This window comes from Falco punctatus (assembly GCF_963210335.1).
Source record: "Falco punctatus genome assembly, chromosome: 11".
Taxonomy (NCBI): Eukaryota; Metazoa; Chordata; class Aves; order Falconiformes; family Falconidae; genus Falco; species Falco punctatus.
The window spans coordinates 19,074,968-19,092,828 of NC_137591.1; the positions used below are offsets into that span (position 1 = coordinate 19,074,968).

The 17,861-nt window shown below is 41.0% G+C and overlaps 1 protein-coding gene across 1 annotated transcript in view; it reads left to right on the forward strand.

Annotated features, from left to right (window-relative positions):
* The first annotated feature begins 28 nt into the window (after nucleotides 1–28).
* BTBD8 (BTB domain containing 8) overlaps nucleotides 29–17,861 on the forward strand; it is a 49,118-nt gene continuing 31,285 nt past the window's right edge. Inside the window, exons 1-5 of the mRNA XM_080407050.1 lie at nucleotides 29–1,617; nucleotides 1,687–1,869; nucleotides 12,818–13,086; nucleotides 13,995–14,112; nucleotides 17,120–17,209. Coding sequence (XP_080263176.1) covers nucleotides 1,505–1,617; nucleotides 1,687–1,869; nucleotides 12,818–13,086; nucleotides 13,995–14,112; nucleotides 17,120–17,209 — 773 coding nt within the window. The 5' untranslated portion in view covers nucleotides 29–1,504. The remainder of the gene's footprint in view (nucleotides 1,618–1,686; nucleotides 1,870–12,817; nucleotides 13,087–13,994; nucleotides 14,113–17,119; nucleotides 17,210–17,861) is intronic.

The window sequence follows — 17,861 nt, forward strand, 5'->3', positions numbered from 1 at the left end:
GATTGCTGTAGTTTCTCGGAAATAATGCCTCATTGTTGGCATTATCTTTTCTATGTTAGCAACTACTGTTCTTGTCTCCAAGATCTGCTGCCAAGTTCCTGTGTTTATAGGAGGAAGAGACACAGTGATTATGGAAACAGAGGGTAGAATTAACTTGCATGTGATGGCAGGGGAGAAGAAAATCGGATGCTAACTACAAAGAAAACAGGCACAAAACAAGTCCCCAGAAGAGGTGAGTCACCTGCCCACAGGGTTTCCAAGGGCTCCCTTTCCACCTGCAGAGCAAGCACAGTGCCCTGGGGACAGGTGAGGAGGCACAAGGGCCCGCTGGGGAAGGCATCGGAGCCAGCGGAGCCTGAGCCAACTGTCCACACCGGAGCAGGAGAGCGCTGACCGTTGCTGGGCAGCCCCAACAGGCCCCGCACCGCCACCGGCGTTGTCCCTTTCCAGCCGCAGTGTCCCAGGCAGGTACGAGACGCGGCCTTCGCCAGCCTCTCACCCGGTGTAATCCTGGCAGGGACGTGGACCAAGAGTGCTGTCAGCCGTGTGTAAGCTCGTGGCTGGCCATCCGCCGCTTTTCACGCAAAACCCAAGGAAGAGTCCCCTCAGTATCGAGGTAACGGTACCGATCTCGCCTTTTCCATCCGAGGCTGGTACCAGCCTTTAAAGGATAATTTCCCCTCAAATATTTTCAGCATTCATCAGCTTAAATAGTTACGCGGTTTTTTTGACTTCGAGTTGGAGAGGCGCTGCCACCCTCGGAAGGGTGCCGCCCCCGCAGCAGATGGGTGCCTCGGCCAGGCAGCGGCGCCGGGCGGTGCGGCTCAGCCCCAGGAGCGCCCGCGGGCCGGTGTCCGGTCCCCCGGCAGCAGTGCAGCCGGTGCGCGGGTAACGGGCAACAATCAGCAGCCAGACTCTGCTGCTGAAACAGCCGGCGCTGCCGTCCCAGTCGCGGCCGCCACCGATTGCGTACGATCGCGCTGCTCTTCGGTAAGAGAGCGGCCGGGCTGGGGCAGCGGGGCAGCCCGGCACGGGCGGCGGCCGGCAGAGGGCGCCCCCCCTGCAGCAGCTGGGGCGCGGCGGGGCCGGGCCGGAAGGCCCCTCCCGCCCCTCCGCAGGGAGGGCCCGCCCAGCCCGCGGGGAGGGCGGTGAGGCGGGGCGGGCCCGCCCGCCCCCCGGCAGGGGGCCCGCGGGGAGGGGCGGGGCCAGGAGGAGCGCCGCCGGCCCTTATTGGCGGAGGCCACTTCTAGCCACGGCCCCGCGAGACAGCGGGGTCGGCGCCGCTGCCCGCACCGCGGGGCTCCCGCGTCTCGTCGTGAGGCGGTCCCTTGGCGCCGGCGCTGGCGGGAAGGCGGGCGCCACCCGCAGCGACGAGCGCTGCCCCGGTTGTTTTCGTGACTGCGGCGGCCCGCCCTCTCGGCGTCTCCGCTGCGGGACCGTCCGTCGATCCCCGCCCCGCGTCTCTGCCGCCGCGTCGGGCGCGGAGCGGAGCGGCGGCTGGCACATGGCGCGCTGCGGCGGCGGCAGCGCTGCGCCGAAGGGTCCCGGCCCGGCGGCGGTGGAGCGGCAGCGGCTGCAGGAGGCGCTGGCCGAGCAGCTCCGGCAGGACCTCGGCAGGTAGGCGCGGGGCGGCGGGCGGGCGGCCGGGCCGGGCGCGGGGCCGGCGGTAACGGTACGCTCCCGTAGGCTGCTGGCGGAGGGGACGCGCTCCGACGTGACCATCCGGGTGGGCGACGCGGCGCTGCGGGCGCACCGGGCCGTGCTGCTGGCGCGGGCACCGCGCCTCTTCGCCGGCCTGTGCGGGGGGCCGCCCCGCCAGGTGCTGCTGCTGGACGGCGTGGGGCCCGCGGAGTTCCGGCGCTTCCTGCGGTGAGTGCGCGGCCGGGGCGGCTGGTGGCGGTGTCGCTCCTCTGGCCTTCCTCTCCCTTTTTGCCGGTATTAACACCTGCTTTAAAGCTTTCCCGTTCAAAGCAGCATCTTCTTTGCGTTTGCAAAGGTCTTACTTCCCTGTAACTTGCTTTCTTCTGCCTTGGTCCCTCTGCTGACAGCGCATGGGCCTACTCTTCCACCGTAGTGAGTTTGTTGTGGTATGTAAAGGCTTTGTAAGAGAACAAGAGAAAACGCAGCAAAAATCCCGAATGTATCCTTTAAAACCGTCTGTGCCTACTAATACACTCGTTAGGAAGATTACCTCGTGAAAACAGCAAAGAAAATCCACTCTGTTGTCATGTTAAAAAAACCCAAAAAGTTATGGATTTGGAGACGTAGAAGGACTTCATCAAGTTCGATGAGGATGCGTCAAGTTAGAAGCTGTGCGATCATTGCGTAAGTCCTAGTGACCTCTGGGCTAGGCCAAACGCAGCACAGTTTTCCCACGGAACTTGGATCCCTGAGCCAGGCGTGCCGTGCCGGCCATGCAGTGTGTAGGCTGGCTGCTCCCCAGGGACTGGTGTAAGGGCCCACATGTGTTCCCATTGCCGGCTGTTAGCACGTATTTGACATCTCGCTTGTCTTGCTCCAAACCTTAGGTGAGTACGGGAAGGGTGTTGGCTGGTGCCACCACCAACCTTGCAATCCTCCTCGCCTGTAAGTGCCTCTAATCCTCCTTTCAAAGAACTGAGCAGCGTTTGCTTTTCTCTAACAAAGCTGTGGTGGTGCCACCTACCTTCTATAAAACAGCTGCAATGTAAGAGCCGGCACTTTGGGGCGTGGACGGGAGCAAAGTGGTAGGCGCTCTGCAACTTCAGAGGAGTTCAGGATGTGCCAAGAAAAATGTATGTGCTTGCAGGTTCCTGAGACTGCTGGTAAGAGGAAGGCAAGGATGCTGCAGTTCAAAGTTTAGTGCCTAAAATATAACCTAGGCTGACCTTTCCCTATTGGTTTCACTCATTCTCCTTAAATTTGTAAATAAGGCAGCAGATGGCTAAAAATATGCATTCAGGGTATAGAAGTCATAGTAAGTATGAAAGAAAACTTTTTGAACTGCAGGTAATATCTAAAACGCAGAATCATTGTAGTGAAACAGTCTGATAAACTGGCATTTGTTCGGTTACTGTCAAAGTCTGCCCAGGAGCATCAGCAAACCAAGCAGTAAGCAACAAAACAGCATGGTTCATGCCTCGTATATTTCTTAACTCCATTATTACTTTGGTTTCATTAATTTGCTTCACATTCATATGAGTGGTGGTACAGAGGACCAATGCAAAAGCATGATAATGCATATTATTTTAATTTGGAAATTGGGATTTGGAATAATTATTTTAATTATTTATATACTGTTGTATCATTCCTTTGTTTTCCTAATGGTAAGCATTTAATATGTCTACAGTTTACTGATACTTGCTTTCAATTTTGTCTGTGTTTGCTGGAAGGCAAGTAATGATCTCTAGAGTCCTGCATGTTCTCCAGAAAGCGTGGTATTGAAAAACACTTCTAAAATCAAAACAGCTCATCTAATTATAAACCTTTTATCTTTTCACTGTGAGTTTAGACTCTTCAAATGAAGCTCCCGTACATTCTAAGCTATGGATTAAGTGCATTTTGCAAAATGGTTGGTTTTTCTTATTTTAGTCTTCAGTGCTGTTTGATACTAAAGCTTTTGAATCCTCTAACCTAAGACATTCTGTGAAAATTTGTGATAAAAAATACACTGGAGTTTGATGGTGGTGAACTGTTTGGACCAAGGTAAGGAAGCAGCTTTGGTTGAAAAGAGCCTAATTTCATTGTTCAAACGATAACTTCTGCGAGTATCAGCAGTTGTTGAATCTCACTGGTTTCTCAGCATTAAGATGCAGATTAATTAGATCTTCACAAATCCAAAACAGTGCCTTAAATTACAGCTTGAGGTTTACTGGAAGCTAGCCTAGTTCTTGGAGCATCTGAATTGCATGATGAGTTGTAACAAAGACCTGTAGCTGCTGTTGAGCCCCCAAGAGAACATTGTAGTCTTCCCCAAAAAATTCTAGGTTTTATGGTTATAAAAAAATACATGGTTATAAATATGGTTATAAATTCTAGGTTTATGGTAGAGTAGAAGTGGAATACTAGTATAGTATTGAAGAGTTCATCAGAGCTCTAAGAAAATCTCATTCCTTTTCCTGCTTGTATTCAGCTTTTATTTTTCCTTGGGGGTTTTGTGTTTTTTTTCTCACAAGCTATATCTGGCATGCATCTCAGTAAGACATACTTCCTTTGGGCCTCTGTCTCTCTTAATCAGGAGAGATGTGGGCTACATGTCACTTGTGTGCTGAAGGCTGTGCAGTCCCTTTTCCCAAACTCCCAAGTGTTTTTGAGCAGGATGGAGGACACTGTGAACTTCTATGCAGAAAGATCAGCATGTCTTAGCATGAAATAGATGAGCAGCTGAATGCTACTTTGTTTCCCTCCCTATACTTGCACTGTCTGAAGATACCAGCAAGGAAGTGCTGGTCACCAGGAAGTGCAGCATCCATATTTTAGACACCATTCACCCTACGGTTTTGCCTGATGAAGCTAATGTAATATTGACTGCCCTCCTGTAGCCTTCTGTCACTCTTTGTAATGCAGCTAGAAAAGGGTCAATAATTGCAAGGGCATCAATGGCAGGAGATGACTGCTCAAGCAGGGTTCTGCAGTCTGCCTCAAGAAGAGGGAAACTTAGCATCTCTGAAGGACAACAGTTTGTCACAGATCATTAGATGATTAATATCTTGCCTGCTGAGAGGAAAACTGCTTTTTACTCTTTTAGTTGGAAAAAATACAGCTTTAGAAATAAAAACCTAGTTGTTATTCTCATTGTCTCCTGGTATATTAATGGGATCTGATTTAAGGAAGGACAGAGAAGGACCTAATGACAGTCAGATCCAGTTAAAAACCAATAACATGGATCAAATACAAAGGAATACAATTGCCATTGTGACATTTACTGCCACGGGAGTTAATTTGCACTACCAGTAGTTGATTCAAAGTAGACCAGCCAAGGCTTTGACTGTGTTATGTTTGTATGGTTCTGTATGAGGCAGCAGAAGGATGCTACGTCTAGCTTAAGTGCAGGCAAAAACATTCTTGAAGGTTAACTCCTAGACAGCACGATGACAGGAACATCTTTCTGTAGACTCTATGCACATGTTTCCCTTGTAGAAAAAAAATCTTAGACTGTAGTAACTGCTATTAAAACAACAGATACACTATAGTATTGTTTCAGTTTCATCTGTTGCTCAGTCACACCTCTTGTAATCTCGTTGTTGCTCATTTCTGTTAGAATCTTTTCTGTGCGCGGGGGAAAAGAATCAAGCCAGGGATGGGTACCTGTTAAAATTACATGACAACAGTCTGGCACTACAGAAGATGATGGCTTAGCTCAACCTTCAGCTTCACCTTCTCTTGCACATGAGGTTTTCATAAAGCAGTTGCACCAAATAAAACAAGTTTGTGAATATTTTTTTGTTAAATACAATTTCCAGTTATAGTTCCGTAACACTGGATTGCAAAGTAGCTAAAAAGGGAAACATTTCTTTAAATAAGTTACGCATGAGGTTATTCTTACTGATTACTAGGTAGTCATAGTCCCCATTGGATTCTGTCTATTTTGGAGGAGGCAAACATGACTTCTGCTCATGTATGTTGAATTACTTTACACTTACGCCTCAGCAATCTTAGCTTTGGTATCTAGGCTTATGCATTCCCCTCTAGTGTGTTATGACTGCACACCACTCTGTGTTGGAAGAATAGCATGCCTTCCATGTTCTTCAAATTTTGTGGTTTATAATACAGTTATTCTTATATGGTCCTTCCCTTTTATTGTCTCACCACTCGTGCCTGTTGATATAGTGTACCTTACCATGCAAGGAGTATCTTCTCTGACTGATTCAGGTAACTTGAAAACAAGGTAACTGCAAAGTTCTTTCTGTGGCACTTGCAGGTGCGTTTTTTGGCTCCACAACTATTCTTTCCCTTGCATTAAGACATAAGGGATTCAGCAATACAGCTGAAAAAACCCCCATCCCTTCCAAACCAAACAGAATTAACAAACCCTGACCTACAAATATGGGCAATATGGGAAATTTGATGTGCCTGTTAAATTTTGTGAAACAATAAATCCTGAATTGTGGACATTAAAATGCTCTGTAAAGGCTTATCTTCAGTGAACAGTGAAAACTGAGAAAGTTGAGTCCAAATTATTGTGAGCCAAAGCCTTTATTTCTCAAGTTAAGGGATTAAGGAATTTGAATTTGCTCCTCTGAATAGCTAGGCTGTTCTGATTTAATGGTTTTCATGCATACAACCATATTCTCTGGTCTGTGTTTGTCACTATAGCATCAATTTAGTTTGTTGTAGCTGTAAATGTGAGCTTACCTGGTCATTGAGAATAGTTAGACTTTGATAAGCAAGAAAGGAGGGAGGGAATTAAGTAAGATACCACATGAAGCCATATATCGTGTTGGGGGAAGAAAGCCTTCATCGTAATGATTTGTTTCTTTTGATGAAAACAGGCTTTGAACACGTGGCAGACAATGGCAACCTTATCTCCTTTCCCCATCCATAGAAACAATGAGTTGGTCTTTTTTTCTTACTGGGTTGTTGTTTTTTTAACCTATGTTTGTATCTAATCTCAGTTTCTCAGAGGAAGTTGGGAAGCTAAATTGTCAAGTTGCAGTATGTTCAGTATGTGTGTGATAATAACATCTTGCTTTGGAAAACACTGTATCTTAATGCCATGGATTTACACCCCAAGGAAAAAATAATTTCAATTTGTGAGAAATGGGTAGAAACCTTTCACTGGGACCATGACTGCCTAAGGACCAGGTTCCTCATCTTTTGAAATGCTTATCTTTCACAAGATATTGGAAAATTTAATCGGCACTTGTGTGAGGCAGCGAAGCAGCTGATGTTGCATCTCATGAGAAGAAATTTACTTAAATACTTGTGTCAAGGAATTAATGCAGTTAAAATAACAATATTAGCTGCAAAAATCAAGCAGACAGTTATTTGAGCAAATCTAAAGAGAAACAGAAGTATCTTAAATGATTCAGGTAAGTTGAAGTTCTGCATATGACATGCCTAACTTGCACTAACAAAGATTCACTGCTATAGGTATATTACTGAAAGATATTTGCAAGTCCACCAAGATTAAATGCAGTTCATGAGAGTATTTGCTGCAGTTGGGTTTGCTAAAGACATGAATGTATTAAAACCATGGGCAGGGAGTGAGTTCAGAGACCTTCTACATTCTCAGTGATATTTTTATTAACAAAAGTTAATATATCTTGTTTTTATTTTGGGGTTAAATTGTGATAACACAGAGCTTAGTTTAAGTAAAACTGTATAATATGGTATTTTACATGTGTACAGAAGATATTTCAGTGCTAATCTAGTTGCTACAACATCCTTGTCTCTGGACTGGAGAGATACGGCTTTGAATGGATGGACCACTCTGTGGATAAGGAATTGGCTGGATGGTTGCACTCAGAGTTGTGGTTAATGGCTCAATGTCTAAGTGGAGACCAGTGATGAGTGGCTTTCCTCAGAGGTCGGCATTGGGACAGGTGCTGTCTAACACCTTTGTCAGTGACATGGACAGTGGGGTTGAGTGCACCCTCAGCAAGTTTGCTGATGACACCCAGCTGTGCAGTGCAGTCAACATGCCGGAGGGCAGGGATGCCATCCAGGGTGACCTGGACAGCCTTGAGAGGTGGGCCTGTGCGAACCTCATGAAGTTCAACAAGGCCAAATGCAAGGTCCTTCACATGGGGTGGGGCAACCCCAAGCACAAATACAGGCTGGGCAGAGAATGGATTGAGAGCAACCCTGAGGAAGACTTGGGGGTGTTGGCTGAGATGAAGCTCAACATGACCCAACAATATGTGTTTGCAGCCCAGAAAGCCAAGCATACCCTGGGCTGCATCAAAAGAAGCATGGCCAGCTGGTCAAGGGAGGTGATTCTGCCCCTCTGATCTGCTCTCGTGAGACCCCACCTGCAGTACTCTATCTGGGCCCCCCAACATCAGGAGGACATGGACCTGTTGGGACAGGTCCAAAAGGGGGACACAAAGATGACCAGAGGGCTGGAGCACCTCTGCTATGAAGACAGGCTGAGAGAGTTGGGCTTGTTCAGCCTGGAGAATAGAAGGCTCTGGGGAGACCTTACAGCTGCCTCCCAGTACCTAACAGGGACCTACAGGAAAGCTGGAGAGGGACGTTTTACAGGGGCATGTAGAGACAGGACAAGGGGGAATGGCTTCAAACTGAAAGAGGGTAGGTTTAGGTTAGATACAAGGAAGAAATTATTCACAAGGAGGGTGGTGAGGCACTGGAATGGTTTGCCCAGAGAAGCTGTGGATGCCTTATCCTTGGAAGTGTTCAGGGCCAGGCTGGATGGGGCTTTGAGCAACCTGGTCTAGTGGAAGATGTCCCTGCTCATGGCAAGGGATTTAGAACTAGATGATCTTTAACCCAAACTATTCTATGATACTACAAAGTTCTGGTATGTGCTATATGAGGTTCCTAATAAAAAATAACATGCAGCAATCCATACAACTTGTAAATAAAAAATACATTTATTTTTTTGTCCATTTTCATTAATTGTATTATCCCTTATGCTACCAGGTAAGTATCCTGTTTCGGGTATGTGTACTTGTCTCCCTGTTCTAAAGTTACCATAGTGTCTTTTTTTCAGGGCAGTTAAACTAATGTGCCGTCAAACAGCAGAATTTCACCTTTTCATATATGTTGGACTTTTGTGCTGACAGTTTCTTACTATCCGTAGTATTTATGATGGAGGAGTTTCTGATTTTCTGATAGACTTTAGCATTAATAATCAGTATGTGTTGCTAGTTGATAGAAAAAAAAATCAAGATAGAAAAAAAATATTCTCTACCCTGGCATTAATGGCTTTTGTTCAGGACTGCTTTGTAATCTTTTTACTGATGCTCTGCAAATCTGGGCATATATGCAATTTATCTATAACAACGTGTAAAACATCCTGTCCGCTTAAATAGCTAAGAACTCAAAAGCACTTCTCTAATAGCATCAGTGATGTGTGTGTATGTGTCTGTATAACTTCAAGGAGAACATTTGTAAAGAGAAGATGGCAGGTAACTTTCCAGGTGTGCTCTCAGTGAAGAACTCTCACTCAGAGCAAGTGGAAGCTGCAGTAGGGAGCATTTGAAAGGTGGATGCCTAATTAGTTGAGTAGTTTTATTTGGTTAGCAACTTCGGGGACTATAGGAGAGGCTGTCCTAACAGCTTTCAGTGAAGTTTGGTGACAATGGTGTCATTTCCAGTGACTTTTGCTGTTCTTGGAAATAACAAAAATGGGTTCCTTGTGTTTTTGAGTATGGTATTTCATAAAAATAAAACCTGCCCTTTCCCATTTCCCTTCTTATTTGTGTTGTCTCCATGGTCATTAGTTGCATCAAAGATTTCTGTTTGGTATTTTTGTTAGTCTTGCAGACAACGTGTGTGGCCTGCAGTAAGGAAATGTACCTTTTGACTTGAAGGACCAAAGAAGTGGATCATAATGTAAAATTCTTTTTTAACCCAAATATCGTCTTAGGAATTCTTTGTTAGCATGTTTTTTTACATTTTTAGTGAATGTTAAGCATGTCTTACTGATTCTAGTCTGTATGGCTTTGTGGCTGTTCCAAGAACAGAATCGCAGATTGCTCTTCTAATGACGCTGTATGGTTTCCAAGACTGTGTGGAGTCGGCCTTATAGAGACCTCTAAGGCTGAGAACCTTCCCAAATAATTTAGCTTCATTGATTTGGAATGAGAGGTTATGTAACTTCAGGACACCTTTAAAAACAACACAATGAATGAGATCTTTAGATGCACAAAAGTAAGTTTGGTGGTGCTACTTAGCATTTTCTTAGTATTTTGCAAACTACCCACAAAGTACATACTTTTCTTCAAAGAGCATTTTGAGATGTCCAAGTAGGCTATGTGTTGTTACAAAAACAAAGTAACTCCATACTGCTTGTATGTTCTACTAGGAAGCTGTTTGGTCATAGTGAGTACAAACTACTTCTATCCTGACCACCATTAGGGATACTGGAAGAACTGGAACATTTTTATGTTGCCTGTGACTGTTCAGATGACTATGAAAACTGCTTTCTTGTAAATATTTAACTCAGTTCAAAACTGGTCAAGATCTAAGACCTCCTGATGATACCGCTATCTGATTTAAAAAATAAATTTGTAACTTTATAGAATTGTAATCTTTTGGACTTTAACTTGCTAAACTAAGGTATCACATCAAACAATGCCTGCTCAAGAGGTTTGGAATGGTAAAAACCATTCATATCATAATTCTGCAGTAGGCTTCTGTGTTTTAAAAATATGGTTTTACATTATCACTAAAACAACTGAGCTCCAAGGTCCAAGCTATGCATTTCGCTGTGGATGAAAGATTTCCCTAGCTTTTATCTATGCAAGAAGGCACCATTTGATACTCCACAGAAATCAGTCTAGAAAGCCTTACTCTGCCTTTAGCAATAAGCCTATAAAGTCAAGGGTGTTGTCAAGCAAACTTTGATATAACACATTCTAGAAAGCTGCAGTACATTCCATTCTAGAAAGAACATCTAATGGAGTTTTAACTGAGATAAAGGGAATTTTCTAAAAGGTGTGCCACAGTCGTTATTGCTGTCTGTGAAGCTGAATTATGGATGCCTCCATGAATCTTTCAAAGTAGTAAATTAGAGTCTGCATTAAGCAGGACTCTTAATGTACAGATACTCTGCTGAATTTCTGGAAGTAATGAATCCAGGACTGTGGCTGGATTTTAAATGTTAACTGAAATAATGAAAGTTCCTTGACTTTTTACAGGAAGAAAACTTACTTCAAATAGAATAACTTTTTCTGATCTAGAACCAGTTAGTTCTGGTTCAAGAACATGCCACTTGGTTTTTTTACAGAGTTCCTAGTTGTGGTAAGGGTGCCATTTTTATTGACTTCAGCCTAGTGATAATAAAATTGCATTCCTGAGGTTTCTTATGTGGATTATCTGAAAACAACATGAGGATCCCCAGATTGTTGCTTCATTGCCTTGTTTATCAGATTCCCCATGGATATGTTTTTCAGCGACTGGCAGAAAGTAAACAAAAAATATTAAAAAATGAATTTATGGCAAAGCAAAGTATCTGTTGCTGCTAATTTTCTTTCTCCCTCAAAGTCAATTAGTACTGTCTTTACATGTTGAATATGCAATAGCTCCACAGCAACAGAGAGGTGAGTAAGTAAAGTTCCAGTGCAAATTTAACCTGACATGTTTCGAATGGCAATTCTCTTACAACAAACCCTTACTTGAGATCTTTCTGCAGTTCTTCACATTCATTATTTATTACCAGTTTACTTTTGTAATTGTGGTATCTGCTTACATCTGGTTAAGCTGCAGGGATAAAGTGGGAATTGATTACGTTTTGTCTAGTAGTGGCATTCTCTGTGTGAAGTGACATTTCTTGGAAGATCTAATGTGCAGAAACAACATGAAGACAAAACTTCAGAATACTGTGGAATTTTGAAATCTTTAGGTTAATTGGGTTTCTACTCTGAATTTCTGTTCTTGAGTCCTACTGCCATAGAGCTGTAAAACACAAGTGTTAAGTACTGAGCAGCATAGTGATGCGTGGAAGTCATGGTCTTGAATTTTCTAAAGAACTGCAAAATCTCCCTGCTCCAGCAAGCAGCCTTGTTCTGGTTCTTGTAATGTTCTTGGTAATATGGCATGTTATTACTTTCCTTTTCCTCATGCTATTGTTACACTGGGTTGGAAAGTACTGTAAATACGAAAAGCAAAACATGGTCAGGCCAAGTTCACAGGTTAGAAGTTTTGAAAGCACATATAGGTACAACAACCCTAAAAATCCACATAAAAAGGGTCCACCAACCCTACTGTAAAAATTTATTACTCCTGTCAAATGTTTTCCTGCCCCTTGATTTCCAAATCTAATAAAATATTAAAATTCCCACTCCCTACATTCTTCTTTCTTGTCATTCTCTCTCAGTAAGAACGTGTATTACACAGATTTAAAAAAAAAAAAATTCTACCTAACTCAATCTTTTAAATACAGGACTTAAGGAAGAAGACTTCTTTATATGTTTTCTCTGCCCTTTTAGAGGATAGTGTTCAAATAACATAGTCAAATTAAATTGTTCCCAGTATTAACAATGAAAACTGCCATGGAATGAGTGACTAAATGCAGATCTGTAAGTACATCTGCTAAATCCAAAGTAACTAGCTCTTCTGTTAAACTTTGCTAACTTCATCTATGTGGTATGAAACCACTGATAAATCATGTTATCTGTTCACATTGACTTCTTAAGGCTCCATTAAGTTGCTGGAGTGCAGTATCTATAAATAAGAGATCTTTGCAGTCACAGACTGTGGGCTTTGTTAGCATTTCCAGATCTTGAGCCAAAAATAAGCTGGTGAAACAGATGGGCAAGTGGGAAGCTGGAATTACTATATGGGCAAAGTGAAAGCTCTTGGGTAATCTTAACTGCAAATTTTCATGCTTTCAAGCACCTCCTTTGAAATTAAAATTTTTATATCTAATAACATTCATTTATATCTCTATACCAGTCTTATGGTTTTGTACTTGTAACCTTGATGTTAGAAGGTTTTTATATTTGTAGTGCTTGTTTATGCTTTTTCAATGCTTGACAAAGCAAGTTTGCCAGAGATACAGTTTTAAAAAGGGGGTTTTATTATTAAGCACTGTAGAGTCCAGCTTTGGTTTTCTGGTCATGAACTATGTTAGACAAATAAAAGTCAATTTTTATTTGTTTATTTTGATCAATTAAAAAATTACAGGAGTAATCTTGCTGTCAACTTCTAGGCTTGTATATTCATCTGATAAAAATCTTAAAGAAGCTGAGGAGCTGGCTATGATGAAAAAGGTATTGGAACCCAAATTAATAAAAGAAAACAACACTGCTACTCTTCAGAACACTCAAACAAATGTAAATTGTCTTGGAGATGTTAAAAGAATACCTGTTGATCAGAATACTCCAAGTGGAGCTGTGCAGAAAGATGATTGCTCATCTTGTATTGAAGAGGAAATTCCAGAAGTAGTTGTTGATGCGGAAAGCAACAAAGCCACTGAAGGTAGGTTTGGAATTATAGTTTTGTTTGTTCATTTTGGATTTTTTTCTTTTAAATAATTATGCAAATACTTATACAGATGTAAAAATGTGGGCAAAGATTAAAGCTATTGTTATAACACAGTTTACGTGAATATTCCTTGCTACAGTCCACCTCGTTTTCTCATACTTCGAAGAAATGAATTGCTGCAGAAGTTTGGCAGAAGTACTTCCCAGCCAATGTTTAGCATAATAAATCTGACAGGATTTGTCAGGCATCAGGCATGTTCATCTGCGTTATGTCCTGTCTTTTTTTGTGTAATACAGCAAACTTGAGTACTCATCATGTAGGACTTCCACAGAGCAGAATCCCTCCATTACTCCTTGCCTTTTCTAGCAAATTACACTAGTTCCACTGCTGTTTTATGAGGATTTTGGAATCTTTCAGAATTGTCCCTGCTACAACTGTGAGTGAGATAAGTAACACAAGGAAATGTGTGACTGCATCTACACCAGAGGTGATGGCTGATACAGCTGTGTCAGTAAGATTGGATCAAGCAACGAATCTGTTCAGGCAGAAGCTTGTAGCACTACAATACCCTGAACAACTTCAGAATCTACTTTTCTTTAATGCAGAGGTACCACATCTCTGTAGAAAAAATGAGCTGCCTACATAATCTTACAAAAGAGTAACTGTAGCACTTCTATAGGTGTCAAATTTCTGATAGATCAAGTCAAAGTGAGAAATAATATGCATGGTCTGGAAAAAGTTTCAAGAAAAATTCTAGCTTGAACGTGCAAAAACTTGCATGAACATACTAAAAACTCTTATTATGTCAGATTGTTCTTTTAAAATCTTAAGTTGTCTGTGTGCTGTTGATAATCCAGTCTACACTGGACAGAGTGAAAATAGCTATTTCTCTCCATCTGCAGGTAATTCGAAACTAGAAGCTGCATCTGTGTTAGGAGAAGACTTAATGATGCTCTACAAGAAGTGCTGTTGTCCAGATATTAATATTTGCATAGAAGGCAAAGATTTTCAAGCTCACAGGTACGTAAGTATTTACAGTAAAGTTTTTCAACCAAAATCCTTCTAGTATAAAATGCTGCTATGTATCTATATATACTGTATATCTATAGTAAGTTATTGCTGGTGCTATTATCTAGCTGTGAACCATATAATAGCTTTTAGGTCTTATGTGAGAAGTGGCCATACTTTGTTACTAATGAAAATAATTTATCTCATTAATGGCAACTATTGTGAAAACAATGGCATTTTAGCACTTCTAAGATTGCCATTGTAAACTGATATAATAAGTATACACTTATGTATAAATACTGTGTAGATTTTGTTTGCTAACCTTCTTTAAAATAATCTGTGCTGTCTGAAGAAAATGAAAAATCTATTAATAAACTATTCAGCTATTAATGCTGAATAAAATAACCATACAGGTAGAAAACTTCTGTAGCAGTAATTACGAGGGGTTTTTCTGCTCTTCAGAACCTGCATACAGAATCTGATTTTACTTTCATTACTGCAGTCATGTAGATGTAAAGATTGTCAACAGCCTTTATTAGATCTGAAGTCCAACACCATTAAGAACTTTGGCTTATTGGACTTCTGTAGCTTGGGAAAGCAAATAAAGTGTCAGTACCATTCCTTGTACCTTTGATTTGAGTCTGTTTGTATTTGAGATAGCAAACTAGACAGCCTGTGTTTTGTTCGCTTTTATTACATAAATAGCAGAAAGAGATTATAACCCCCCCACACTTTTAGTATTTTCTCAACACAAAACCAGTGTGTGGGGTTACAATACTGGCATTACAAATATTTTTACATAACATCTGTCATAATAGTGTGAAGGGAGTATTTTATTTTCTCTAAATAACAGAATTAGGATATATACTAAATTTCTAGAATGTAGTGTAGTTAGGCATGTTTGTTTCTTCTGGTCTGCACTATAAGACATTTTCTCAGGTCCGCAACTTTGAGAAGAAAATAATGCAGAAAGAAACTCAACAAAAAGATTCTGTCAGCAGCGCTTCTTTAATTTAGGCCACTTAACTGCCTGGAGCAATGTACTAGTCTAACCAGCACCAAAAAAAATTGCAGTAAACTATAGAGAAAACAATGATGTTCTGAACAGTAGGAGTCAATAAGGGAAGTCTAATTTTCGGTATTATTGTGGTGAAAGCATCAGTATGATTTACTTATTTTAAGGGTTTTTTGGAAGTTCTCAAACAGGAGACAATTTAAGACCCCACTCTCTCCCACCCACTTATCTCAGTATTCCTTACTTTCTCATGAAGTCATATGAACCTGCAATAGACTTCACAGTGTGAGCAGCGGTGCTCTGAGAGAGCTGCCAAGTTATGTCTTCCTAGTGCTGGTTGTATTCTACAGAGCTCTGAGTGGAGAAAATCAAATTTGTTCAGTAATAAACCTGTGGCACAAACCATGACAGTAGGAAAGCACAGATAAATTTACTTCAAATTCATTTGGTATCTCCATGTATTTTATAAGTTAAAATTTTATCAGTGTATATTTAGGTAATACATACTTGTCCATATTCTACTGAGTAGGTGTGTTATTTAAAATAAATCTTTGAAATCCACTTCAACTATGCCCTGAAGCTGATTTAGCCTTGTTCATTACTAAAATTTATTTGGAAGAGGATGACAAATTGGAGATAGTGTATGTCATATCTCCATTATACCGTGTTACTGTATCTTATAAAAACAAGATCGTGAGAGTATTCAGAATTTCATATACTCAAAGTTGTGATGTAATACCCATTTATGTGTTGACATATTTCACTGAGATATGACATATTCTGTAAAAGCTTCATTATTATTATTGCTGGATGAATCACAGGAGGAATGTGTGAGAAGTTCCTAATTTAAAGTATTGAGACTTCTGAAGCAGGAGGGAAGAGACATTCCAGACTACATAATGACTAGAAAAGAGACCATAAATAGCATTCTTCTTACTTCTTCCTACGCAAAATAAGAGTGCTCTAAAACATTTTAAGAGCCAGGAAATACATGTGAAAGAAAGGATTCTCATGCCTAATATAACACTTTGCTTTTTCTGCCATAGGAAATACATGACATAAAGTAATTTTATAAATAATAGGAAGCTTAGTAAGAGTCAGGAAAAAATTGCATGTATGACAATATTATCTACATCTGCAATAGCCCAGATAAGATACATAAAGGCTAACACTACAACTGATATAAATCTGGAAGGCTGGAATCATAAAGCATTTTTTATCCACTATCTTCTCTTCCTTTCTGCCCTGCCACTTCCAGCTTAAGAAGCTCCTGTTGCAAAGGTCTCTTCTGGTTTTTTTGAAGACTGTGAAACTGGTGGAGATACTCAGCTACACAGGCTACTGGACTGGGGTTTCTTTATTGTCTTTGGAAGTAGTAGTAAATCAAATTAGCCCCTTTACGGCCAGTCATGCCTTTTAAAAATGCAAGAGTAGGAAATCTAAACAGAAGTAATTGATAACTCTTCTTAAACAGTGCTGGAAACACACATCATATTGTTGTGTCATATGTTAGTATCAAGTCTCTTGGACTTTTAGGATGTGCTGCTAGGTGGCCAGCCAATTTCAAATAAGAGAAGCTGTATATTTTTCCTTTTCCTTCTAATAAATACACATTTTGTAATATCTTGAATTTCTTAAATTCTTTTTATATAATTATTTGGCTGAAATGGGGCTGTATAAATGAGGTTATTTATTGTTATTTGGTAAATAGGAGAAATAAATTTGAATTTTATATTATATAAAAGGAAAGTGCTTGTGATGATAGATGTCCTCTGTGTGAATGTCAGTCATACTAGAAACAAGCTTTAACTGAGAAATTTAGAGTACTGTGTGTTTTTTTTTCTGTAGTGTACTTTGAAATTCCAAACATACTGGAAGAAAAGGCATGCAGTATACAGATGACACCTTAATGCACAAAGGGCAAAGATTTACGTCAACATTCTCAAAGACTCTCATAATAAATATTTGTATCTAGAGGAATAATGTTTACTTTTTCTCTCTTAGGGCCATTTTATGTGCCAGATCTAGTTACTTTGCTGCTATGCTGAGTGGAAGTTGGGCTGAAAGCTCCCAAGAGCACATCACTCTTCAAGGGTAAGTGTTGTCTTTGCAAGTCGTAGGGGAGCAAGGTAGGCTATTTAAAATAACTGCAAATATATAGCAACTGTGCTGTGTATAAAGCACTGAAGATTAATCTGCCTTGACACTTTTCTTCAGCCTGATACATTTCCTGAGTACTGTTTTGACTTAAATATAAAACAGCATGTGTAGTGTATTTGTTGTCAGATGGTTCAGGGAAAAAATCTTTTTCATCAGCAGAAGAGTACTAATCCTTTTTTCTAGAGTATATTTTAGTATTCACTGTCTATTTTACAATTCTCTTCTTTCACTTTATGTTGTACATGTCATAAAGTATTATGAATGTCTGAACAGTGTAATTTATTTTCATGCTTATTTGTACAGTGTGTATCTAGAATGTAAAGACAACTAATTAGATTTCTTAAATAGTATTTAATAATGCTGTTTCAGCATCACACTAAAAAAAATTTGACTAGTGTGCTTGTTCACAATGGCTTTCTGTGTGAGAGCTGGTAATAATGGAGCTGTCGGTACAGGATGAATACTTAAGACTTCATAGATAAACTGGGGACTGTCAGGTTAATTCTTCTCAGTATCAGAAAAGTCAATTGAAATATATTAAATTTTCTTTAAATGCAAACTAATACTGATACTTGTACATGTTAGC